Genomic DNA, 25,183 nt, shown 5'->3' with positions numbered 1-25,183 from the left:
CGCGCCTTCCGTCACCTGGAGGAGGGCTGAGCAGATCCTGAGGGCTCAGGGTCTGGGGCTCGAGGGTCCTGCCGAGGGGGCCGGGTTAGAGGGCACCTAGGGCTAGCGGGCTTTAGTGGGGAGGAACCTCTGGGCCCTCCCTTCCCCCACTTTCTTAAAGGGCCAGCACGGGCTGTGCAGGACGGGGCCGGCCACACCATCCCCAGCCAGGTCAGTGCGCGTGGTCCAGCCCTCGATGTGGAGGCGTGGCGGGCCATCGGCTGGGGTGGCCGCTGTGGCCTCCCACTCCACTCCCGCCTCCTGCCGCCTGCAGTCCCCCGCCCTTCCCCGCTCTTCCCGCTCCTCCCTCCCCCCTTCTCGCCTTCCGTTCCTCCCTCCTGCCGTCAGTCCCCCCATCTCTGCTCAGCTTCTCCACAGCGCGGCTCCGCCACCTGAAGGGACAGAAGCGGGCGCGGGAGCCCCGACAGGCAGCAGAGGAGGAGTGGGGCGGTCAGTCCAACGCATGGCCCCGCCGTGAGAGGCTGGACCCAGTGACTGGGACCAGGAGCGGTGAGTGGGACTGCAGGGCCACCTTGTCCCCAGGGGCTGTGTGCTCCGGGACCCTGCCCCTCCCCGAAGCCGGGCTGGGGGCCGGGAGAGAGTGCTGGGGGTGGGCATGCATGCTGGGTGGTGGGGCGCCGCCCTCCGCCCTCCGTGCCAGCCAGGGTCTGCTAACAAAGCTATGTTTCCAGATCAATTCCGTGGCGGCTGGAGCATCTGAAGGATACGGTTGTCATGGAGATGGGGCAGAAAGAGGAAGCTCGGGGATGGCCGGGTCTGGGCCAGGGAGTGGGGCCACTGCTAGAGAGTCTCAGGCCAACCTGCAGGGAGGGTAGGGGCCGGCGCGCCCAATTGTCTTCTGGGTTGTGCCTCCTGATTCCCGCTTCTGTATAATCTAAGTGTATATGTGTGCATTGATGGGGTGTCAGTGGAAGCTGGTGGCCAGGGACCTGGCATGTTGAGTGCTGGGCCTGCTGGCAACCACCCTTACTATGGAGAAGCTTTGAGGATTTATTTCTGTTTCCAGTTTTCCAACTTTGACAGCCTGGCTTGGCAGCCAGGCCTTACCGGCTGTGAGCTCTGCCGCTAGATCGGGGGCTTGCATGGGGGCGTGGCAGGCAATGAGCATGGCTGAGGAGGCACATAATGGCTGTGGCAGCCGCAGGGAGGGAGGGGTCCTTGGAGCCCGCTGCTGGGGCTAGGGTGGGGCAGGGAGTCCAGATGTGGAGACCACCCTGTCCAGCTGGCCCCCTCCTAGGAGAAAGTGTTCAGACTTGCTGTCCCTGGAGGATCTGGGAGCTGCCTGAGTCAGAACGGGGGGTATTGTCTCTGCACAGGCCCATGGGGCACTGCCTCAGTCCAGCCCTTCATCATGGGGCCAACTTGGGGGGGAGGGCTGGAAGAACTGGGGGCTGAAGCGCCAGCCAAAATGGAAATGGGTCTGAGATTTTTGGCAGGTTCAAGATAAGCCAGGCTGAGCTTAATGGATGGGTGAATGGGGAGCAGAGAGAGGGCTCAGGGTTTGGCCAGGGTGGATGGGCAGCCTGGGTATGGGGAGAGGCATGTGGACTTTCCTGGAGTCCCCAGCTCTTTCTTTCAGACCCTGGAAACAAAAGCTGCTTAATGGGTAGGGAACTCAGGCAGCTTGAGGGAGAGTGGATAAGGGGTGTTGGGACCTCTTCCAAGGCCAAATCCCAGCCCTGGGCCCACTCCTTACCCTCTGCCCCCAATTCCCTTGGGAGGTTAGGAACCCTACCTCCTAGAGAAGTTACACATTCTGTGACTTGTGAGCTCTGAATCAGTAAAATGGGCAAGCTGCCCTCTTCCCAAGAGCTCTGGAGGAGAGACCTCCCCTCCCAAGAGCTCCCCCTTCCCCTGTATATAGTGAGAAGCAGTGGCTTTTGAATGAGGCTATTGCAAAGTTTGGTCCTGGTGGAAACATGGCAGATCCCCAGGTTGTGGCCTGAACCAGAGGGCTCCCACACATTGGGGTGAGTAGTTAGGTGCTGACCCAGCTAAAAGTAGAAGAATAAATAGAATATTCTTGGAAGGTCTTCCTGCTGGTGCCTCTTGCAAGGGCTGAAGCCTCAATCCTTGGGTGACTTGTACCTTGTAGTCCCAGGAGTGCCTGTGCCAGACTGAGAGGTTTTCCTCCTGCCACTTGTCCTGCTGTGACAGCGATGGGCCATGCATTCCCCAAGCTGACCTCACCCGCAGTGTTTCCTGGAGGGAAGGAACAAAGCCAGCTGGAAAGAAGGACTTCTTGTTCTTTACAGGTCAGAGAGAGGGGTATTGGGGGATAGACAGTACCTTGCCCAGCTTTTCCATATAGTGAGTGCAGCCATGGCACTAAGTACTTTCATACACACAGCAGCTTGTAAAGGGAGGTGCTCCCATTATTCCCATTTTGTGGAAGAAGATGCTGAAGGTCAGGGATGCTTGCTCAAAGTCACCTAGGGAGTAAGTGGCAGAATTAGGATTTGCACCTGAGCAGAACTGTCTGAAGCTTGGACCTGTGTCTCCAGTCTCATTTTCTTCTTCTTTGCAGATGCAGGTATGGAGGGAGGTGGGACCAAGTGCCTTTCCACCTGGAGCAAGGTGGTGACCTTGGGGGAAACTGAGGCACTAAGCTAGGGTCTTTTAGAGAGGTGGGATGGAGACATTCTCATTCCGGACATCAGCTTGCAGGAGAACGACACTACTCTTGACAGACGATGCTCTAGACATCCTTTGCCAGATGGTCTTTTACAGGGAAATCTGTTTTGAGTGGCATCTTATGTCTGAGGCTCTGTATTTAGCCTGGCTTCTCACATAGGAGGATACACTCAGGCTGTCGCCCCTTGAGGGGTGTGGGGGGAGGGGCAGAGACCTAATTTCTTGTCACAGCTCAGGCAGAGGTGGGGCAGGGCCCATACTCCTCCCAGCCCCCTCCCAGCTGAGCGCTGCCCTCCTGGTCTCCGTAGGACCTGGCTGCTTTCTGCAGAGCCCTAGCCCTCCTAAGAGGGTTCTCTCACAGCTAAGTTCATTTCCTTGAGGTGTTGACCCTCATTCTGTGGTGAGCCACTCCAGGGCTGTGCCTGCCTGGCCCAGTGACTCCAGTGTCCAGCCCAGCCTAGGCCAGGCCTACAGCCTAGCTTGTGAGCTGCTGGAGTGAAGGACCCCTGCACCCTTGACCCATTAAGTCAGGCCCCGGGCTGCACTCTTTGGAGTGCCTCCCTTCACTTCTTCCTTCTGTCTTGTCAAACTTGGTAGTACAATGAACACCCACCTCTATACCTTTCACCTAGAGAACTAGATTTGCCAATTGTTGACATTTGCCCACATTTTCTCTCTCTCTTTGAATCTTTTGTAAGTAAATTGCAGACATCATAACACTTCACCTTTAAATACTTCAGCATGAATTTCCTGAGACGAGGACATTTTTCTACATGGCTATACTATTAACATACCCAAGAAATTAATGATACAATTTAACCTAATATGTAATCCATATTTAAATTTTTCTAGTTGTCCCTATAATGTTCTTTATAGTTGTTTAATTTTTTTTTTTAATCAAGCATCAGATATTACATTCAGTTATGTCTTTTCAGTCTACTTTAATCTGGAATGAATGAGGCCCCTTCTTTAAAAAAAAGGTGTTTAATGACATTGTCAGTTTTAAAGAGTCCTGCTTAGTCCTCTTGTAGAATGACCCACATTCCAGGTTTGTGTTATTGCTTCCTCCCGAGCAGATTCAGGTTGAACTGTTGTTTGCCAGACTGTCCCGTAGGTGATGTGTCCTTCTCAGTGCATCCTGTAGGAGGCACACGTCCTCAGTTTGTCCTGTAATAGGTGATGCTGAGTTAGGTCACTTGACTGAAGAGTCCCTTTGTTCCAACCCTGTTCCTTCCTCCTCACGACCTCCAGGAGCTTCATCCACCTAGGCATCCATGCACCTCGTGAGCAAAACCAACTGAATCTCCACTTCAGACCATGTGCTGGAAAAAAGGGTGATTAAGCAGACATTGATGGGGACTTCAAGGAGTTCACAACCAGGAGTGGGGAATAGGGTGAGCCACAACTCAGGGAAGGTGCTGTCAGTGCTGGGGAGAGGCCCAGAGGAAGTACTGAGGGACACAGGGAGGAGAGATAGGGAACAAGGGGGTGGGACCCGGAACGTAACTGCCCATCTGGAGCCACAGAAGGGTTTTAAACAGGGGAGTGATGGGGTAGATGTGGGTGCTGAAGAAGGCGCTCTGAGGAGGATGGGATGGGATTGGCCAGGCCAGCACGGTAGAAAAGGGCCTGGTCGGTGACGAGGTCCAGCATGAGGTTCTGAACACTGGATTTGGCGTTGCTGTGGATGGTGTACAGAGGGGATGGAGTCAGCGGTGTGGTGGCTCTGCTGGGACTGGGGTGTGGCAGATGGGGTGGAGTAAGGAGCGATCAGGAGGCAGACTGGACGGGTACTGGGGCCCACTGGAGGTGGGTGGGCTGTTAAGTGACAACTTGGGAAGGGGATGGAGGGTGTGGTTTTAGGTGTGTGAGGGCTGAGGGGGGAAGCCCGTTTCTCCAACTCCTGGTGGTTACCTGTGGCCACCCACCTTGAAGCTCACTTTGGGATGAGGACAGAGGGAAGGTCATGCCTAACCCACAGCAGGGACTGGAGGGAGGGCTCTCAGGCACCAGCAGGGGGGAACTTTGAGGAGGGGTCAAGGGCTGGCTCAGAGGCAGCCGCCACTATATGTCAGGATAACCCCTCCCTCGTGGGTCCCCCAACTCCCTTACCTCATTTTGTTTCTTCCTACTTGCTTGGTAACAACCCAACTGTGGTCAAATCCTTTGCCTGGCCTGCTCTGCATCTGAACTGCACAGCTGGATGGGGCCGAGAAAAGCCTCTGCTCCGACTGGTCTCACTTTGAGCTCAAAACCATGAGCTCCAGATGGGTTTTCAGTACCACCCCGCAGTCCTGCCATGGGTCCCGAGCCCTTCCCCCCTCTCCCTGATGATGCATCACACTGTCTCTCCTACCCTCAGCCCGAGCCCCTCTTCCCCAGGCCTCCCTCACACCTGCTGACATTGCTTCCTACTTCTTGGAGAAAATAGAAGCAATCAGAACTTTCTCAGACTCCCAGTACTACATTCACCCATCTGCTGACATCTGCCCACTGCTCTGCATTCCTCTGGTCACTGTGGTGTAAGAGTTCCTGGTCCTGGGTAAGGCCACCCCTCTACTTGTGCACTGGATCCTGTCCCCTTGTGTCTACCTGAGGACATTGCTCCAGCACAGCCCCCTCCTGCATTATGGGCTCCCCCTGCATCAGATTATTCAGTCAGCAGATGTCTTGCTGTTGTTTCTCCTGTCTTAGAAGATGGCCCTCTTGTCTTCCCGCCAGTAACTGCTGCATCCCTCTGCCCCCCATTTACAGCAAAACTCCTCAGGACGGTTGTCCAGACTCAGTGTCCCCATGTCTTCTCCCCGCACTCTCTTGACTTCACTCCGATTGAGCTTTCTCTCCCTTCCACTTCAATGACTGCTCTTTCTCAAGGTCACTGATGACCAATTCGCAGCCCTCATCTGTGGCATTTGACACATTTAATCTCTTCCTCTTCCTTGGAAGATTCCTTGACCTCCAGGATATCCATTCTCCTGTTTTCCTTCCACCTCATGGCTGCTCCTCTCAGTCTCTTTCTTCCCCACCCCCACCTCTTAATTTTGGAGGGCCCAGGACTCCTCCCTTGCCTGGCTGCCCCTCCTTGTCTACTGTCACTTCTGTGCCCATCTCCTCCAGTCCACGGCCTTAAGCTCCACCCGTGTGCTTCCAGCTCCCAAATTTATACCCCCAGTTTTGACCTCTCTTCTGAGCCCCAGTAGCCTACTCAGCAACTCAACAGTCGTGTCTACTAGACCCCTCAGACTTAGCTTGTCCAAAGCTGAGCTCCCAGTCTTTCTCCCTCAACCTGCTCCACCCAGTCTTCCCCGTCTCAGGAGTGGCAGCTCAGTCCTTCTAGGTGCTCAGTGCCCAAATGTTGGTGTCAGTCCTGACTTTCTCTCTTAGCCCATGTACTGTATGTCCCTCAAGGGGTGAGGCTTTTACCAGCAGCCAGAACTCCCCTTAATGGGCTATGGCTGAATAGGAGGGATAAGGAGCCGAGAGTGGATTGGCCCAGAACTCAGCTTTCACACCTGGCTGCTTTGTACCACATTCTTCTGGGCCTCAGCCAGCCCCAAGGAGACCACAACCTTTGTCAGACCGTGTACTGAAGTCCTACAGTGGAGAAGAGAGGATGGGAGAAGAGGAAGGGAGGACGGGAAGAGGGACTCAGCAAGGGAGGGATTAAGTGGAGCTATATAATCAAGAGGTTGGGAAGAGGATGGGGAGGAAAGTCACAGGGGATGAGGTAGGGAGAGGTTTTCTTTGGGGGCGTGGACAAGAAATGGGAGGATCTAGAGAGTACAGAGTAAGTAAAAATTGGGCAAAAAGAAGGGAGGGTGAAGCTTCTTAGTTTATCTCTCCTGGCTGTTGAACCAGAGATTGGGCCTCTTGGGCCTGCCCACTCCCCCAACAGGTGTGTTAGCTGAGTAGGGCTGGTTGGGAGGACTTGCATTGGGTCAGCCCATTATAGAGTTCTTGGGGTTCAACTCTAAATCCACAGGCTCATGGGTCAAATGTGACTCAAAAAACAGAGCAAGTCCCAGGTGTCCTCTGGAGCTCCAGGAAGATGAAGCAGTCACTTCATCTGAACAGCCTAGTTTTCTGTGGTCCCAGACAGCTGAAGGCTCACCCTGGAGGGAAGTCAGCTGGGGGTAGAGTCACCAGTTCTAAGCATGCTTTGGGATCTGACAACAGACACTTTGAATTTCAGCATTGTGGAGGGCATTCCAAACCAGAATGCAGATTATGCAAATGATAAGCAAATGAGGGTGCCAAGTGGCTTTGGGGTGGGGAGAGAAGCAAGCAGGGAGATGTCAAGGGATGACCTTTGTGGAGCTGGGCCCAGGGCCCCCTGAAAGTCCAAGCTGACTGCAAGGCACATGCAGATAAGATGCAAATGTGCACCCAGAGCCCAGGGACCTCTGCCTGCCTGATCATGAGAAAGAGGAGGCCTTCTAGCTCCCCACAACCCAAGGCAAGCTGGTTTTTCAGAGGCCACAGTGAGAGGAGGAAAGCAGGGTGGTGCTGGGTTTGTAAATGACCCCAGATTGGTACCACCTACAGGATGGATGCCTTTTAAGGAAGCGCCAGGTGCCAGGCGCTTGGCCCTTGCCCTGCAACTGGTGGGGCTCTTGTGTCTTGAGATAGAAAGCTAGGAGGGTCCCTGGCCTGGGGTGGGAGCATTGGTGGAGCCAGGACTTTAGGGTCCCCACCTACCTCAGGAAAAGGTGGGGTGCTCTCTGGACCACCCTCATGGGCCACCCCAGGATCTTCTCCTGCCTCTACCCTCAGTATGGGCCTCTGAAGTCCCTGCTCTGGTGGGCTGCCAAGAACAAACGTCTCTTGAGGCCCAGTGATTGCTGCCCACGTTGCTCTCCCAGGCGTTTCACACCCGGTGTGGGCAGCTAGCCCGTTCCCCTGCAGGCCTGAGCTGCTGCCCTCCCTCAGCACTCGTGGCCAGTGTTGAGCTGAGCACTGCCCCCATGCTATCTCCTTTGTCCCCACTGCAGCCCCGCAAGGCAGAGCCTGTTAGCGCTCCCTATTTTACAGGGGAAGACGCCCAGGCTCAGAGAGGTGGGCGACTGACTGTCCCTGAGGTGACAGCGCTGATGGGTAGCAGAACTGGGATTTGAAGCCAGGTCTTTCTGACTGCACAGTGGGGGTCCTGAGCCACTTACTGCTGCAGATTAGGGTCACTTTGGGAAATGGAGGCAGGACAGTTCCCGAGGCTCCTGGGTAGACATCTCCTCTGCATTATCCTGGGCACCTCCCTGCCCTGGGTAGTTGAGACATTGAGGAGGTACCTGCCCAGGTTGGCCTTGGTCTGGCGAGGGTGCTTAGAGCTCTGGGACAGCAGGAAGGTCCTGGCTGCCAGACTCCTTGGCTGGCAGAGGCTGGGGTTGGGGGAACAGGGTGTGCGGTGTGGTCCAGTGACCCCCTGAGGGGTCTTCCTAACAACTCCCTGCTGCCTGTGCTGCCAGTGGCCCAGCAGGTACCTGTGGAGGCCTGGAGCGCCCATGAATGTGGAGGGACAGCTGGCTAAGGTCTGTTCTGAGCGCCCATTGTGCGCTAGCCCTCTTCAGTGATCATCTTGTTTAACTGCCCATGTGTATACTTGTGTGTTTGTGTGTGTGTGTGTAAAGACCCAGGCCCATGTGCTAAAACCTGGGTGAGCTAGTGAGTCAGTATAACAGGAATTTTGGGGAAGGGTAGTGGGAACAATGGGGATGGTGGGTTCCCAATGGGCGGAGAATAGGTCTGAGAGTGAAAGGTTTTCAGCTTTTTTTCCCCCCAAGTAGCCCTCATGGAACTTTCTCTGAGTGTTCAGTACCAGAGGTGGAAGGTTCTTGGGAGTTTCCAGGTTGGGGTTCATGCCCAGAGCCTATGGATGGGTACTAGAGGTCCACAAGCCTCTCAGAAAATACTCAAAATGTTGTACACATATGTGACTGTCTGGGGTGGGACCCACAGCTTCATCAGATGCCCACAGAGGTGCAAGACTTGAAAATTGTTAGGGATCGCTGATGTACATGGGAAATGAGGGGTTTCCTTTGCCCTACTTTCCGTCAGACATTGGAGGCAGAACCAGAGCGCCCTGGCTCTCAGTCCTGCTCCCTGGGACAACTGTGGTCCCAGCTTTGCCTCTACACTGATACACTGACATTCCAAAATGATGTTCTCTGATCCCAGCCTCCCTGACATACCCTGCCTGAGCTCCAAGCCCCAGTGATCCTCCCACACGCTCTTAGGTTTTGCCTGTCCTGGGTCCCATATCCTAACTTTGCCTCCTGGGCCCCCGTTTCCACCAAGTGAGTCTGTACAACTCCATCTCCTCCCAAACCCACCCAGCTGCCGGCTGCCTCTGGGTATGGCCATAATCAGTGTGGGTGCCTGTCTTCTTGACCCCACCCTAGCCTGAAGCACTGGGTTGTCCCTTTCCTGCCCCTGGCTTCTTCCAGAGCAGAATGGTTTCGATCCCAGTTGTCCAGTGATGTGGGTCTAGCTGCCCGGAACCCTGCCCCCAGGCCTGTGGGCTCCTCATCTCCACCTCACTAACCAGGAACACTGCCTCTTGAGTGGCTGCCCAGCACCCTCTGTGTGGTTTGTGTGTGTGCATGTGCACCCATAAATGCCTGTACTGCATGCTCACTCACAGATGCGCACACAGGCACCTGTACCCATGCACTCTCCCCTCTGTCTTGCAGAGCAGGCTGGGCCCTGGAGCCCTCCTTGTCTTGCCCTTCTTCCAGCCCTTTCCTTGAGCTCCTCAGAGCCGCTGGCTTGGATCCCAGCGTGGAAGGCACGGTATGAGGTTATCTCTACAATAGTTCTGCGTTGTTCCAAGCAGAACGCCAGCCTTACCACTTTCCAGCTTTGTGACCCTGAGCATGTTCCTCAACCTCTCTCAACCTCTGCCTACAACAGGGATGATTATCATCTCCAAATATTGAAAAACTGCCCACTGTTTGTCAGGCACTGTGCTAGGCTCTGGGGGAGACAACAGCGAATGTGACAGTTCCCACCCTCATTGAACTTACATCCTAGTGAGGTGGGAAGTAAGGAAACAAATAGAAAAGGAGGTTTCTATTCTGCTAAGTGATGCTTAGCAGATAAGCTGCTCTGTGGAGGAGGGTCAGAGAGTGCCGGGTGGCCACAGAAAGCTTTTCTGAGGAGGCAGTGTTGGAGTGCAGCCCTGAGTGACAGACGAGGCAGTCACTTAAAGATGCAGGGAAAGAGCATTCTAGGCCAAGGGTACAGCTGGTGCAAAGGCCCTGCGGTGGGAATGAGCTCAGGGAGCAGAAAGAAGGCCACGTGGCTGATGGGATGGGGATGGGGATGGGGAGAGGGCAGTGAACCAGTTCAGGCAGGGCCTTTTTAGGCCATGCTGAGGAGACTGGATTCTAACTGAAGGGCAGTGGGAGCTATTGGAGGGTTATGAGCGAGGGAGCGATGTGATATAATTTGTTTTCACAACTCCCTCCAGCCGCCATAGGGAGGGTGGAGAGAGGAACAGGGCTGTCTCAGGGGCAGCTGAGATTCAGAAAGTGGCTGGCTTGGTGTTTAGCCCTTATCCAGCCAGTGTTCCTCTATCATCATGGACTCCATTTTGGTTGTTGCTGAAAAAGGCTGCTGAGCCCAAGGTTATCCCAAGGGCTGTGGTTAGTGGGAGCCCCTGCTTGGAGCAGGGCTTGATTCAGGCTGAGGAAGGAGGCAGGGGGTCGAGCTACTGCCAGACTATCATTTGCAGGCATCTCCTTGGATTCATGCCCTGTGGCCCCGCTCTTGCCAGCAGGGCTGGAGGTAGGCAGAGTGGACTCTTCTGGTAGAAGATTTGAGCCCTTGATCTTGTGGGAGTATCTGACAGGGCCCTTGGAAATTGGGGGCTCGTTCTGCACCTCCAGCCCATCCAAGTACAGACAGAGGCAACTCTGAGTTCTAGAAGCAGCTACTCACTGTGTGACCTCAGGCAAAGCCTTTCCTGGTTCTGTGCCTTAGTCTTCCCATTTTTCAAGTATGGTGGTCAAGAGTGGGTCATAGCTGCCTTCCTCTCTCCTTGACCTTTGTAATGTGTTTGTTCTTCCTTGGATGTCAGCTCTCCCAGCATTTATGACCTTAAGTTCTCCCACCAGCCCTGGGGAAGGAGGTAATGCCCCATCATGGGAATGGGTCCTCCAAAGCCAGAAGGAATAGTGAGTCCCAGGGCATATAATGGTTCAGAGTGAGGAGTTGGGGCATTGTTTCACACCTCTGCCCTGAAGCCCCCCTTTATGTGCCCCTCACTTGGGCTCATTAAAAGAGGGGGTTCCTGGCTCAGCTATTTCTAGGCTTAGCTGGCCCTCAGCCCAGGCAGGGACTCTGGGCCCCCCGCCCAGAGTGGAGCTCAATGCTGCCCCTTGTCTGCTCAGCCCCAGAAGCCGAGGACACAGCCCAGTGTGGGTGTTGGCAGAACTGCTATCCTGCTCCCAGCTGCAGGAGGACGTGGCAGGGCAGGTAAGGCTGGAGCCAGCCCGAGGTAGCTGCTGGAAGTTGGGGGGTGATACAGGGGCCTTCCAAGACGTCCTTTATTTGTCTATACCCTGGCTTTGAGGCTGGTGCAGACTGAGCATCAGGTGAAGCTGCTTCTGCTCTCAAATCTCAGGCTTCACTGGGAGCTCTGGGAGAACCCTGACCAAAGAGGAGGTACCCCGTCCTGCTAGGCTCAGCCTCTGTGCGGGGGTGTGGGAGCTTGAGGTACCCCGATGGAATGGGGTGAAGCTCTGCCCCAGATCCAGTGCTCATCCAGGCCCCTGGGCTAGAAAGCAGGCCAGAGGACTAGAACTCAGGCAGCAGGCCAGAAGGCCCCCTCCGCCTCCTCTTTCCTTTCTCAGTGCGCCCCCGCCCGAGCGGTCTGGCTGAGGAGACGACCTGTTCTCTCCCTCCGCAGAGCACACAACCCATGGGAACAGAGCGAAATAGCAACCGAAGCAGCAGGGATTTAGGGCAGGCCAGAAAGAATCCCTCACTCAGGGCCAAACCCCTTGGGGTCCCCTGTGTCCTCGGATCTGGGCCCAGATATTCTAGAGCTTGGCTCTTAGGCTGCTTTTTTAATTTGTGAAGTTTTTAAAAAGTAAAATCTATGCTCACACAGTCTTCAAACCTCTAGCAGTGACACTCAGGGTGAGTGGGCTGGGGCTCCAGACCCCTGTGCTGCCCTCTTCTCTTTCACTTCACGTTTGACCACCGAAGTTAAATGAATATTTATGTCCTGTGGTGCCAGAGCTCCCCTCCAGAAGTAGACTCACTTTCCTCTCCAGGTTCACGTTCTCTAAGTGGGAAGTTTCTCCTACTGTATCAGGTCCCCATAGATTCTGGTTCATGAGGTCTCAGGGGAGGGCCTCACATTCTGTAATTTAAGTCCCTCAGGTGACAGTGATGATGAGGCAAGGTCAGAGAACATGGGTCTCACTTAAGTCCTGTGACTATGCCGGCAGCTCATTCTGCTGCAGCCCAAGAGCCTGGCCAGTCTCTCTTTTCCTCTAGCCTCTCCAGAGACCCCAGAACTCCTTCTCCAGTGGAGAGTGGGGTGTTGGGGGAAGCTGAGGCCTGAACAGGGGAGGCAGGAAGTTGTTTGGAAGGGCTGGTCTGTGTCCCTGGTGGCAGAGGTCATGGGAGTAGAGTAGGGGGTGGTGGTGAAAATCGCCTAGCCCGGGCAGGGCCGGGGCACAGAGGGATGAGGGGAGAACACAGACCATTGCATCTACCCTCCTATCTGGGAGTAGGTTGGGCAGGAAGCTTCTGGGAAATGTGGGCTGGTTCCAGTTTATTTTAAAGGGGCGTGGTGGGTAAAATGGGTTTCCTCATTTTACAGAGGGGAAACAGACCCAGAGCAGGGCAGAGGGGAGTGGGCCTGGTCTGGGTGGGTCAGTGAGGAGTCCTGGCCTAGATCCATGAGGGGTCACACAGTGAGCTGGGCAGAGCAGGGCTTTCCCCTTGCACACTCTCCCCAGAGTGTCCATGGCAGCCTCCTCATGAGCCCCTCCTCAGGGCTGCGTGAGTTCTGCGGGCTCGGGTATGGAGGGTAGCCCCCGGTCCCCCGTTCTCCCTCCTACAGCCAGGGCTTCAGGCGCTGGGCAGCAGAGGCAGCCGCGCTCTCCTCAAGGCTCTGTGGTGGCGCGGCATCCGCCCAGCACCCTGGACAGCGCCTCACGCTGGGCTTTGCAATGGCTCACTTTGGCTTCTCTGGGGTGGCCTCTGTTCTGATAAAGCTACACTTCTGTTGACTTCCTTGCCTCCTCTCTTAACTGCCCCGTTAAAGGGAGCCCCAAGCCCAGGTCCCTCCGTTCGCCACAGATTCTCTTTGGTCTGGCTCCTGGATCCAGGGCGAGAGAAGGTGCAGAGGCAAGGAGGCTGGCTGCTGGCAGCCTGGGGTTTTGCCTCCATCGCTCGCCCGTGGGGGAGGAGGGGGGCTTAGAGGAGTCCTGGACCCTTCCCTAGTCCCTTTCAACCCAGATCTTCGTCAAAGGGCTTTGGTAAATTCTGGAGAGAACAACAGAGACACATAAGGGAAGGCAAGACTGGGGCACATGGGATGATAGGGGGTCAGGGGAGAGGAGTTGGGGCCTGGTTTGAGCAGGGCACTGAGGACACCACGGCCTGAATCTAGACGCCAGACAAGAGGTCCTGAGAAGGTCATCTCGGTCATCCTTCTGTCCCCAGGCAAGCTGCCTGGTGCTGGTTCTGCTGGGCTTTAGACCCCCCAGTGCCTGCCTTGTCTGACCCACCCCTTCATCTCTCCATCTGCCATCAGGTCTAGCAGAGTCCCAGGAGCAGCCAGCACGGGGGAGAAGCAGTACCTGCCATGGATGAGGAAAAGCTCCCATTTGGACTGCCTGGGGAAGATGGTGCCACCTGGGACCCCAGCCTGAAGCCTGAGGAGGAGCCTGGGGTCCAGAATGGAATGGCGGCCAGTGAAGGCCTGAATAGTAACCACAACAGCCCAGGGCATGAGATAAGGGACACCCTGGCAGACACTGAAGAGCCCATGAAGGGCCCAGACATGGCCCTCCATGGCCTCAGCCTTGGCCTCTCTTTTACCAATGGTCTAGCCCTGGGGCCAGACTCTGACATTCTTGAAGATTCCACAGATTCCAGGTGCTGGAGGGCTGGTGGGCTAGCAGAAGGAGACGAGGTCTCCAGGAGCCTTTGTCTGGACACCGTAGACCCTCAGCTCGGGTGAGTTGGTGCCTCAGGATAGGAGCACACCACTTTTCATTGCCCCACGCTGTGCGGCCTGGGTCTAGCCACTTAGTCTCTCCAGCTTTTGTTTTGCTCGTCCATGAAATAGGAATTTCATGACCCTATTTTGCCCACTTTCTGGGTGTTTTGGGAGAATAGAGCCATGAGATTTCAAAGGCAAACAGGCCTGTTGTGCCCTCCACGCTCAATCCCCCAAACTGTCATGGGCTATTTCTATGTGGGCTGGGGAGCCATGCTCCTTCCTTCCCAAGCTGGATATTAGAGTTCCAAAATGCCTTGCTGTAGAAGGTTATCTGGTTCATCCCTCCACTTTCTGGAGATGAGGCTTTGTGGGTTAATCCCTGTCAGCTACCCCTGACCTAAGTGCCATCTGGAGGTTCTACCAGGAATCTTACTGCAGTCACTTATTGGACTTATAGCCCCTCTTCTATTATCCTCAGCAGGAGGTAGAGAGACCTGGTATCCTGGAAATGCCAGTTGGATGAGGAGAGTAAGGATGGGCCAGGGCAATGTCTAGAAGAGCCCAGGGTGGGCTCAATAGACAGTATTGAAGTCTCAGTGTGCAAGTGTGCAGGAGGTGTGTGAGCATGTGCATGGAGAGCATGTGTATGCGTGGCCTGTGTGTTACTTGCACAGGGCTGTGTAAGCATGCTGGTGCATATGAGTCTGTGTGGTTGTGGGTGGAGGATGTTTGTGTGTGCTTGGCCTGTGCATGTGTGGGTGGGTGCATGTGGGTGTGTAGGGCTGAGTGTGTCTACGACTCCGCAGGTAGGAATGAGGTACATGGGGTTGGTTGTCTGTTATGTACTGGGTGTGCTTTGGCATAAGAACATTTCTGTCCAGGCAGGTCCTAGGGCATTTGCTGGTTGACAGTGGGGTGCAGCAGGGGGCTGGGGTTTCTGGGAGCACACTGTTGGCATTTAGACTGACTGAAAGTGGGAGCACATGGAGGTTCAGAGGTTGAGTTGATGGTCTTCCAGCCCCTGCCAGAACCACCCCTCAGTTCTTTTCAGGTGCATGAGAAGATGGCAGATGGTGGGTGGGGGGGCCACTCATGGCTCTGACAATAAGGGGAGAGGCTGCCAAGGACAGGCTCTGTATCGTTGCTCAGGTGCTTCTAGGACCCAGCACAGGCCCGGCAGAGGTTTCTTTGCTGGGCAGATTTAGGTGTCCGCTCTGTGACCCTTCTTTTTCTCCGCTCCTACTGGAAGTCAGGGAGAGGCCACTCCACCCCAGACCCCTGCCAGGCATCCTGCCACCTTTTAGGTTTCTGCTCACTTCCCCACTTCTTTCTCTGGCCCCTTGAAGGCCTAATGAGGCTGCAGTCTCAGCTCCTGCTGGGACTGAGGTAAAAGACAGCTCCCCCCACCCTACGTCAGTATGTTTCTCCAGGGCACACCCTGGGACCAAATCTTAGACACTGGGGGATCCAAGATGTTTGAAGGGAAGGAGCATCTCCCAGCCCTCCAAATACAGCTCAGTTTCTGCTAGACAGCAGGGCTAAGGCAGAAGCCAGGCCTAGCCAGGGTCTCATGGGGAGGGGTGTGCTTCTTTGCAAATGATGGGCTGTGATTGATCAGAAATGGGCCAGGTTCAGCCTGCTTCCTTTGTGTCTCTTCTTGCTGCCTCTATGTTTCCATCTGTCTTTGTCACTCTCCAACTCTGTTACTCTCCATCTCTCCTGCTCTGTCCCCCTGTCTCTGTTTCTTACACTCTCCGTCTTTCTGTCTCTTGTCTCTTGTCTCTCTCTCTCCTTGTCTCTATTTTTGTCTCTTTCTTCTTCCTTTTTCTGGGTCTCACTCTCTTTCAGTCTCTCTCCTCTTCCTTCTCTGACCTCCCTGCTCACCTGAGCATCTCTCTGGGATCCCTCAGTTTACATGTGTGTGATGCTTTGTTCTAGGTGCTGGAGATACATTAGTGAACAGGATGTACAAAAATTCCTACTCTCATGGAGCTTATGCTCTAGTGGGGAGACAGATAAGAAATCATAAAATAGTAAATTATTATATTACAGTATGTTAGAGGAGGATGAATGCTTTGGAAAAATGAAGTAGGAAAAGGACACTGGGTGTTTGGGGGCAGGTCCCGATTATAAATGGGATTATCAGGGCAGACACCGTTGAGAAAGAAATGAGGAAGGAGGCTTGGGCCTGAGGGAAGAGCACTCTGGGCAGAGGGGGCAGAGAGCACAAAGCCTTCTTCCGAGCAGCACAGGGCTCTGCCAGGGTGTAGGCAGTGTGGTGGGCCATGGGGCTATGGCAGCTGTTTGTGCACCCAGTACCCCATGCAGCAAGGTTTGCTGAGCACCTACTGTGTGCTGGGTGCTTCTGGCCTTGTGTGTGGGGAGTTGGATAAGGCTGGGGCATGGATGGTAAACGGGAACAGCCAGAATACTACATCCTGATAGGGGCCGGGAGGACGTGAAGAGCTATCCTGAGGATGGGGAAGAGTGAGAGGGGGCCAGTGTGGTGGGTGGTGTGGACCTGCCCTGCTCAGTCTCTCTGAGGAGATGATATTAAGGCAAAACCTGAGAGCTGGAATGAGGTTGACCAAGCTAAGACCCTCCCAGGCTATAAGGACAGTATGATTATGGCCCATTGTGACTTTAGTTGTGATGGGGGAGGAGCCTCGTGGGCCAGGCTGGAGGAAGAGAACTCACATTCACTCACCGATGCCTGCTGTGGACGAGGCACAGGCTAGGCCCTGGAGGGCAGGCTGTGCCTGTCCTTTCCACTGCTGTACCCCCAGTAACCAGTCAGCATCTGTAGTATTGGCTGAAGAAAAATAAACAGGACCCAATCCGTGCCCACTCCCCATTCCCAGGGACCTCCCAGGCACAGACTGGTGTAGTCCCAGCACCTGCAATGGGGGCACCCTGACAGGATGCTGACTGGTCCTTGCATCCCGCAGGCTGGGTGGTCCTGGGGAGCCAGATGTACGGGATGGCTTCAGCGCCACGTTTGAGAAGATTGTGGAGTCAGAGCTGCTGCGAGGCACCCAGTACAGCAGCCTTGACTCCCTAGATGTGTTGAGCCTCACGGATGAGAGTGACAGCTGCGTCAGCTTCGAGGCCCCCCTCACACCCCTCATCCAGCAGCGGGCCCGTGACAGCCCTGAACCAGAGACTTCCTTGGGCATTGGGGACATGGGGCCTGAGGGGGACTTGGGAGCGACTGGAGGTGACGGGGAGCTGGGCAGCCCCCTGCGGCGATCCATCTCTAGCAGCCGCTCAGAGAACGTCTTGAGCCGCCTGTCTCTCACGGCTGTGCCCAATGGCTTCCATGAAGATGGATCCCAGGGCCCAGGCGGGGATGAGGAGGAGGAAGAGGAGAAGGACACAGACAAGTTGCTGAACTCAGCCAGGTGAGGTCGGGCCCAGGCGGAGAGCTGGGTCCATTGAGCAGATGGGGAATAGACCCAGAGGAGGCAAAGCAAGGGAGGGCAACCTAGCAGCCAGACTGAACAGCCCTTTCCAAGGTCATCATGTCCTTCCTCTGCACCCAGACTTCCCACCCCAGTCCTGAGGGTCTGTTCTGCCCTTCCAGGCTTGTCAAGCCTGATGGGGCCAGGGAGTTCTGCTGTGGGTTTGTGGAGCAGCTAATGATCTCACTCAAGGGGCTCCATCCCCTCCTGGTGCAGTGGCGCATCCTTCCCTCTGGCCCTGTGTGGATTTTCAGGGGCCTGGGGAGACCCTCCAGTCCTTGCCCAGGGCCTCGGACCCAGGGCCTCTGAGCCCCTCCTCTCCACGCCACTCCCTCAGCAGTGACACCAGCATAAAGGATGGCCTGTCTGACTCGGACTCAGAGCTGGGCAGCGCGGATGGGCTGGAGCCTGGCAGCACAGATGCACTGGCCAATGGGTGCCAGGGGGTCAGTGAAGCTGCCCGCCGGCTGGCTCGCCGCCTCTACCACCTCGAGGGCTTCCAGCGCTGTGACGTCGCCCGGCAGCTGGGCAAGAAGTGAGTTTTATCTCCCACATCCCAGACCCCAGGCAAGCCCAGTGTCTTTCTCAGCCTAAAGGGGTGTAGGTGACTTTCATTAGGGGTGCCTGGTGCTTGGGGGCCCCCAGCAGTTCCTAAGAGCTCTGCTTTCTGCCACTGTCCTCATTCCTGGCCTTGCCCTAAATCTGTTTCCTTTCTGGGCTGCCTGGGTGAGGGCCCACACTCAGGGAGGGCGGCAGTGGCAGAGCGGCCCCTTGGGGCTGGGGAAGTGGGATGTGGCATGTGGTTGTGGCGGTGAGGACAGAAGCAGGCCTGGCTCACAAGGCTGATGGGGACACGTCAGATTCTAGACCCCCAGGTGTGAGCTAACTGGGGGCTTAGGCCACAGGGAGGCGCTAAGGTTGGCTCTGCTTCTGGATCCCGCAGTTCTGCCTTTGTCCAGCTTCCTCCACCTTCCACAAACTCTGCGTGGCTCCTGCCCTTGTCCTCCTGTCCCCAGCTCAGAAATCACAACTACTAGCCCACTTCCTGCTGGGCTGGGACCCCCTCAACCTAATGGTTCCCTTCAGAAGCCTTCATTATGGTTGTTTCCCATCCTCCCTTATCTTTCAACCCCTCCCTCTGTAAGAGTTTTCCCATAAGCACGTAATTGTGCTTAAGTCTTTCCTCTGTTAGTCTTCCTCTTCCTGCCGCTTTATAACCAGAATTCTCAGGATTTTGTGCCCTGGGTGGCCTCTGCCTCCTCCCCTTCTCCGCATTCTGCCCAGGGCTGGCTTCTTCCCCACCCTCTCCCTTCAGAAGCCTCTCCTGCCGGGGTCAGAAGCAGCCTGAGTTGTGAATCCAGCGGCCACCGCCAGACCTCACCTTCAACAGTGTTGACACACTGGCTACTTCTTTTTCTCTAATTAAACTTTTTATTCTGAAAGTTTCAAACATACAGAAAATATATTAAACCTTCATGTACCTGTTTCCCAGATTCAAAGTTATCCACCATTTTTTATTCATGTTTCCTCTACTCCCCCAACAGTGCCCTGGAATATTTTAAAGTTTATGCCCTGGCTGGTGTGGCCAGGGGCGGGCAGGTCTGGGCGGGTGGGTCAGGGTACCGGGGTACCACTGCCCATGTACCCCCCATTGTTTGCTGTGCCCTGCTTCTCATGGACGCCCCATGCTCTCCTGGCAGCAATGAGTTCAGCAGGCTGGTGGCCGGGGAGTACCTCAGCTTCTTCGACTTCTCGGGCCTGACTCTGGACAGAGCGCTCAGGTCAGTGGGGCTGGGACGGGGCAGTGCCCATAGGTGGAATTGGCTGCACATATGGATTCTCATGCCAGCTCTGTCATAAAATTGCTGTGCTACCTTGGGTCAGTCTCTTAACTCCTCTGAAGGAGGCTGGGGAAGGGGCCATCTGAGCAGCAGCCTTCCAGTGACTCAGTGAGTGCCCGCTATGTGGTGGGTGCTGAGGCCTGTGGAGGTAGCATTGCCTCACGACTCTTTAGGACAGGAAAGAAGGTGACATGCCACCCCCCCTTCCAACTGAGATTTGACTTCAGGTCCCATTGGTGCTTGGACGCAGCAAGTAGCCCCTCAGGAGGGCCACAGTGGGAGGATGCAGCCCAGTATCTAGCAGACCTGGTGGCCGAGCCGACAGGATGACACCAGGCCAGAGCCCTTGGGGGAGAGACTGTAGTCTCTGAGCTAGGGGCTGGGTGGTCTTTGCATATTAGACCTTCTTGTTGTGTCCCACGTGTCTCCTGTACTTCTGAAAATGTATTTTCTATTCTATTTTCTCTGCTCAGGTGGGCTATTTTCTGTTGCCCTGCTTAGAGTTCACTTACCTTTTTTCTGTCTGCAACAGGGCATTAAACCCATTATTGAGTTTTTACTTTCTACTATTATATTTTTCAGTTCTAGAACTTTCACTTTATTAAAAAATATTTCTTATAGATTCTAATTCTCTGGGGAATTCCCTCTTTTTTCACTTGGTTTCTTTATTCCCCTCTCTTTGCTTGACATATTAGTCATGGTTATTTCAAAGTCCTTGTCTGCGCATCCCAATGTCTATCACCTGTGTCTGCTTCTATTGTCTATTTTTTCCTTTGACCCCATCAAAAAGAGTCTCTTTGTATGCCTACTTAACATTTTAATTAGCTGCTGTACAGTTTGTATGGAATTATAGTGGCTCTAGAACATTGTATGTACCTTTGGAGAGGGTCTGCCCTGTCCTTCACTAGGCAATTAAGGGAAGCAGGGGGTGCAGTCCTAATCCACCCAAGGCTGAGCTGAAGATCAGTTTAAGGTTCACCCCAGCCTGGAGGAAGGTCCCACTGGACTTTCCACAGGGGGCCTGGTGTGTTCATGGGGCTTCTCCTTTGGATGGGTCATGAATCCAATTTTGTCTCCTCAGTATGGCAAGACTGTCAAAAAACCAAATCCCTCTGCTTCTCAGGGGCTCTCTGCTCAGCTTTTTATGTCCCGCCCCACACATTACAGAATTTGGCAAATCTCTCAAAGGAAAACTGGCTGTGTGTTTGCAGCCCCTTGAGCCTCTGGGTTTGTCCCTTCAGCTCTGTGAAGCCCCCGAATGCTCTGCCTCCTGCCTGTGCCCATAATCACCAGCCCACCTCTCCTCTCCAGAATCCAGGCCCTTTTGCTCTTTGTCATGTTAGCAGTTTTCTCCTAGCTTAAGAGAGATGTATTCTGGCAGGCTTTTCCCATCGTTCCCAATGGATGTGTTGGTCTGTGGCAAGCTGTGCTAGCCTGAGCCGAGGCTGAAGCTCTCATAGGAATGAGGAGGACTTGTTGGGGCAGGTGTTCCGTGCATCACCTCATGATCAGAGGCTGGGCTTTGAGCTGCAGGACCTTGTATGTCAGTCCATAGATGAGGCCCTGGGGAGCCACAGCAGGTGCCAAGTATACATCAGGATTTGGGAGGCAGTGCTGATAGCAGCATGCTGGCAACTGTTGATTCAGAGGTGTCAGGCTTCTGAAGAGAGCCAGGTAGGAGAGGACAAGGCCCGGGTTTGGTGGCAGTTGTGCTGGGTTGGGGCTTGGTGAAGACCCCTGGGGAAGGGGTGTTGATCTGGGAGTAGGAAGCTGGGATGAGTTTTAGAAAGTCCTGGTGTGAGAAGAGGGAGGGAACAGACAGAGATGCGGACCAGCTGAGGGGAAGAGAATGGGGAGAGGAGGAAAACTAGGGGGCAAGTAGAGTGTTTTTGTACAGCAGTTGATTGATTGGGATTGAACTGTGGTCAGCAGTGTTAGATGCCTTGGGAAGCCTCAGAGGGAAAGGGCTGGCCAAGATGGGGCTCACAGGTCCCACGTTGCCTAAGGAGCAGCATGAGAGAGGATAAGGCAGAGTGGGCATTACAGAAACCAAATGAACCGTTGCAAAATTAGGAACAGATTAGCTTCATGAACCCAGGATAGATAGAGACCCAAACTGTCTCAGCTTGCAGTTTCTGCCAGGAGAGGCACCCGGCCCTGTCTTCCAGCCCCTCTGGTTTGGGGATCAGCTGCCAGGGTTCCCGAGAGCTGGTGACCTTTGAATTGGGCCTTGGGAGGGATTCAGAGCTGCCAAGCAGAGGAGGGAAGGTTTTCTGGGTGGGGCCCAGCCTGCTCAGAGGCAGTAGGCAGTAAAAATGCCTGTTCTGTCCAGGGTGTGCATGCTGTGTTGGGAGGCAGCAGGTGGGTGCCAGGTTGAAGGGACAGGAGGGAGATGGGGTAGTCAGGAAGGTCAGGATGTAAGGAGCTTGAACATTGTTCTGAGGGCTCTGGGGAGCCAGTGACAAATTTTAAGCAGGGGTGAGTCTTGACTGCATGTGTGTTTAGAAAGACCACCTGGTGACTGCAGGGAGGATATTTGAGGCAGTGCAGGGCTGCACCTACATGGAGGCTGTTGCAGGTGTCCTGGGCACATGATGAGGCCAGAGGCGTAGGAGGAAGGATTGAGATTGGGAGTGAAGAACCCTGTGGTGACAGCTCAGACTCGGGGTGAGAGAAGAGTGAGGCAGGCCAGGGCTGGGCCCGGGGCTCACTCAGCTGGTGGCACGTAGGGTGAGGAGTGGGTCTGGCTGAGGCAGAGCCATCTGAGGGGCAGGTGTGATCATTCTGGCCCAGGCCTAGCGGAGTGGACATTTACCCCAAAGAAGAGCTGATGCTGACATCGAGGTGTTCTGCATTTCTTCCTTGCAATCTGTCCCCTGCCTACTTCCAAATGGGCCCAGGAGGGTGATGAGGGCCGAAACTCCAGAAGCTGTCCTGGGGGCTGCAGTGCCTCCCTGGGCTTGGATGCTGGGGCACTAGAGTGTTGGCCCCCTTGGGCAGGTGTGTGTGTGTGTGTTTGTGTATGTTTCTGTGTGTGTATGTGTGTAGCGGAGGACCCAGACTGACTCAAGGGCTCTGGGAGACCCTCAGCACCCCTGAATTGTCCTCCAGAACCTTCCTGAAGGCCTTTCCGCTGATGGGGGAGACACAGGAGCGAGAGCGGGTCCTTACTCACTTCTCCCGCCGGTACTGCCAGTGCAACCCTGATGACAGCACCTCGGAAGGTACGGCCACCCGCCCCATTCTGCCTGACCCACTCGGCGCCTCCCAGCCAGGCCCTGGCTTCTTCCTGCCCCTGGTCCACCTGCCACCCTGTCCTGCTCAATAAGCAATGAGTGAATAAGCTATGGCACGTGGAATGGCATGGCCTGCTAGGTGAGAGACCTGCAAATGTCTTGCCCATTGTCACTCCCCAGGCCTGAAGACCCTCCATCCTAGAGATTCAGTTCTTTGGGTGTTCATTCTCCCTGGTCTCCTGTTGCAATGCTGATTCTCAGTGTGGCAGCAGTCCTGATGTGGGGGTCTGGTTCGGAGCCCTCTTAGGCACAGGACCTGCCTAAGAATGGAACTGAGTTCCAGAAACTGGGTGACTAGGCCAGTTATTGGAAGTGACAGAGGCCATGGCAGGGACATGGCTCGGGAACCAGAGCCATTCCTGGGTCTGAGGTTCAAGGTGAATTTGGCCACAGGAGGCAGGAGTTTAGGCTGGAGCAGGCCCAGGGGTTCAGGACTCCTTTGAGGAAGGGGTTGTCCCTGATCTTGGGCAGTGCTGCAGTGGGGGTAGGGCAGGGAGCATCGCACTGGCCCTGGGCCCAGAGATGCGTTTGGCAGGTGTCTGGCCTCTTCCAGTCTCTTAAGAGCGTCAGGCTGGCTCTGTCAGGAAACAAGATAGTGGCTTCTGGGGGTGGGAATGCTTGGGTCCTCACACTGAGGGTGCCACTGTCTTTGATTCAGATGGGATTCACACGCTCACCTGCGCCCTGATGCTGCTCAACACGGACCTGCACGGACATGTGAGTTGGGGAGGGAGGGAGGAGAAGTCCTCTCACTGCCTCACCGAACTGTCTGGGGGCCAGCCCTTTCTCTAGCTCCCTTCCTGAGATCTGCTTAGGACTCATGCTTCCTCTTGCTGGGCAGTGTGGCCTCTAGACTTGGCCCTGCCCTAGTTTATCCACCTGAGATGTGCCTTGGTCCTTGCTCAAGCAGGGCAGGGAGAACAGCTGAGGCACACAGGAATTTGGGATGTGCTAAATAAGATGTGTGAGCCTAGCCACGTCCAGGCCAGATGTTGCTAAAAGATCACATCACACCCCTCGTCCAGCAGGCCCGAATGTGGCCCCATTGAAGTGCCACACCCCAGGCAGCACCTACCAGTCAAATGGCAGTTTTCCTCAAAGGGCATTCTTGTCACCCTGCCCCCCACCAAGCAAACAGTGAAGTGGCAGATGGGTTCCTGGGTGGGCTGTGAGGCCGTGGTGGTCTGGGTCATGGACTGTCTCAATGCTGTTCTAACTCAATAACTCCTTTTTCCTCTGTCTGCTCCGGGGACCCCCTTTGGGCTCTCTTGCCCACCCCCCTCAGGTGGTAAGTGTAGCTGCTGGTGTGCATGTCTTGTGAGCCCAGACTCTCATCTCCATGTTTCTCTTCCATGTCCCCATCACTGTGTCTGGCCCCACCAATCACTGCCCTGTCATGCTCACCCAGGGGTGGTCAGAGTCCCCTGTTGGATTGAGGATATTTTAGTGACTTATGGGGACAACAGGCCATCCTGTGTGGTTCTGGAGTTAACCCAGAAAGTCCAGGGCACATAAGGTGGAAGAAAGAACTGGGGCAGACCTGAGTACAGATCCTACTCTTGCCTCTCTGTGGTAACTCTGTGACCCTGGACAGGACACTGGCCCTCTCTGGGTCCCAGGTTTTGCTCCTGTGAGGTGGCAGTAATGACTTCCCCCATATCCTCCTTGGAGGGCTGAGAGTTAATAGCCACAACACCAAGCGCCAAGGTCTGGCATCTAGTATTTAGTTATGAATAATATTATTATGTGAGAATAACAATAATATTCATTATTACTATTAACATTTAAATGCTGGAAAACCTGAAAGCCCAGCCTACAGATCCCTGCAGGGTCAAGAATGTAAGGCCACAGTCTGACTTGTGGGAGTCCGAGTAGGCAAGGGCATGCTGGAGTCCCTGGCCTGGGGAAGGTGAGAGCCTTGGTGACCTTGGTAGGAAGAGAAGTTGTGTGACAACTTGGGTTATATCCACCTGGGCCTATGGCCTGAGTGTGGCTAGGAGGGAAGATGTGTATATTCCATGGGAATGTCAGCAGAACTAACACCTATTAACTAGCTAATGTTCCCCCAAGACCAGCTCACTCTGTGTTTATGCAGATCAGGTGTTGCTAGCAGATGTTAAAAGGAGCATTAAACACACCCCACCTATCCTTGGCCAGGCCTGAGAGCAACCTCAGGACATGGTCACTGCTGTGCCAAGCCCTAGATGTCCCTCTCTGTGGCCAAGAGCTGCTAAGGAGGGCAGCAGCTGCTATTTAATGAACCTCTGGGTTGGTAATACCCCTGAGCTTGGTGGGCTTAGCTGTCCATGGCTCCCAATGCCCTCAAGCTGAAGAGAAACAGCGACATGTTCTCAGATCAGAGGTGGGTGGGGCAGGATTGTTCATAGTAGTAGCCAAGAGATGTTGAGGATCCTGTCTTTCTCTCTGGAGGCATTATTGCTCAATGATCAGGAGCAAGGGTTGCAAGTTTCTCCACACAATAGCTGTGTGGCCTGGGGCAAGTTACTTAACTCACGGAGCCTCGGTTTCCCCCATTGTAAAGGCTTAAGGAGACAGTGCTAATAAAGCCTTTAACCCAGGGCCTGGCCGTTGCAGTTACTATGAGGGCTTCAAAGGACCTGCAAGGAAGCAGTGTCTCCTGCTTTGTTCTATCCCCCTTTCTTCCTCACCTCTCCCCTGCTCCTCAGACACCCCAGGCCTTGGGGTGGGTCT

General features: G+C 54.9%; 1 protein-coding gene across 2 annotated transcripts in view; it reads left to right on the top strand.

Annotated features, from left to right (window-relative positions):
* The first annotated feature begins 415 nt into the window (after positions 1-415).
* The window catches only part of PSD2 (pleckstrin and Sec7 domain containing 2), a 43,354-nt gene continuing 18,586 nt past the window's right edge, over positions 416-25,183 (top strand). For both annotated transcript variants that reach the window (XM_090288195.1, XM_090288194.1), the window contains exons 1-7: positions 416-549; positions 13,463-13,887; positions 16,822-17,274; positions 17,672-17,869; positions 19,035-19,115; positions 22,287-22,399; positions 23,130-23,188. In XM_090288195.1, coding sequence (XP_090144321.1) covers positions 13,514-13,887; positions 16,822-17,274; positions 17,672-17,869; positions 19,035-19,115; positions 22,287-22,399; positions 23,130-23,188 — 1,278 coding nt within the window. In that variant the 5' untranslated portion in view covers positions 416-549; positions 13,463-13,513. The remainder of the gene's footprint in view (positions 550-13,462; positions 13,888-16,821; positions 17,275-17,671; positions 17,870-19,034; positions 19,116-22,286; positions 22,400-23,129; positions 23,189-25,183) is intronic.

This window comes from Furipterus horrens, unplaced genomic scaffold, assembly GCF_987537825.1.
Source record: "Furipterus horrens unplaced genomic scaffold, mFurHor1.1.pri manual_scaffold_10, whole genome shotgun sequence".
Classification (NCBI taxonomy): Eukaryota; Metazoa; Chordata; class Mammalia; order Chiroptera; family Furipteridae; genus Furipterus; species Furipterus horrens.
The sequence above is the reverse complement of the archived record's forward strand: the minus strand, read 5'-3'. Positions and strand labels throughout refer to the sequence as shown.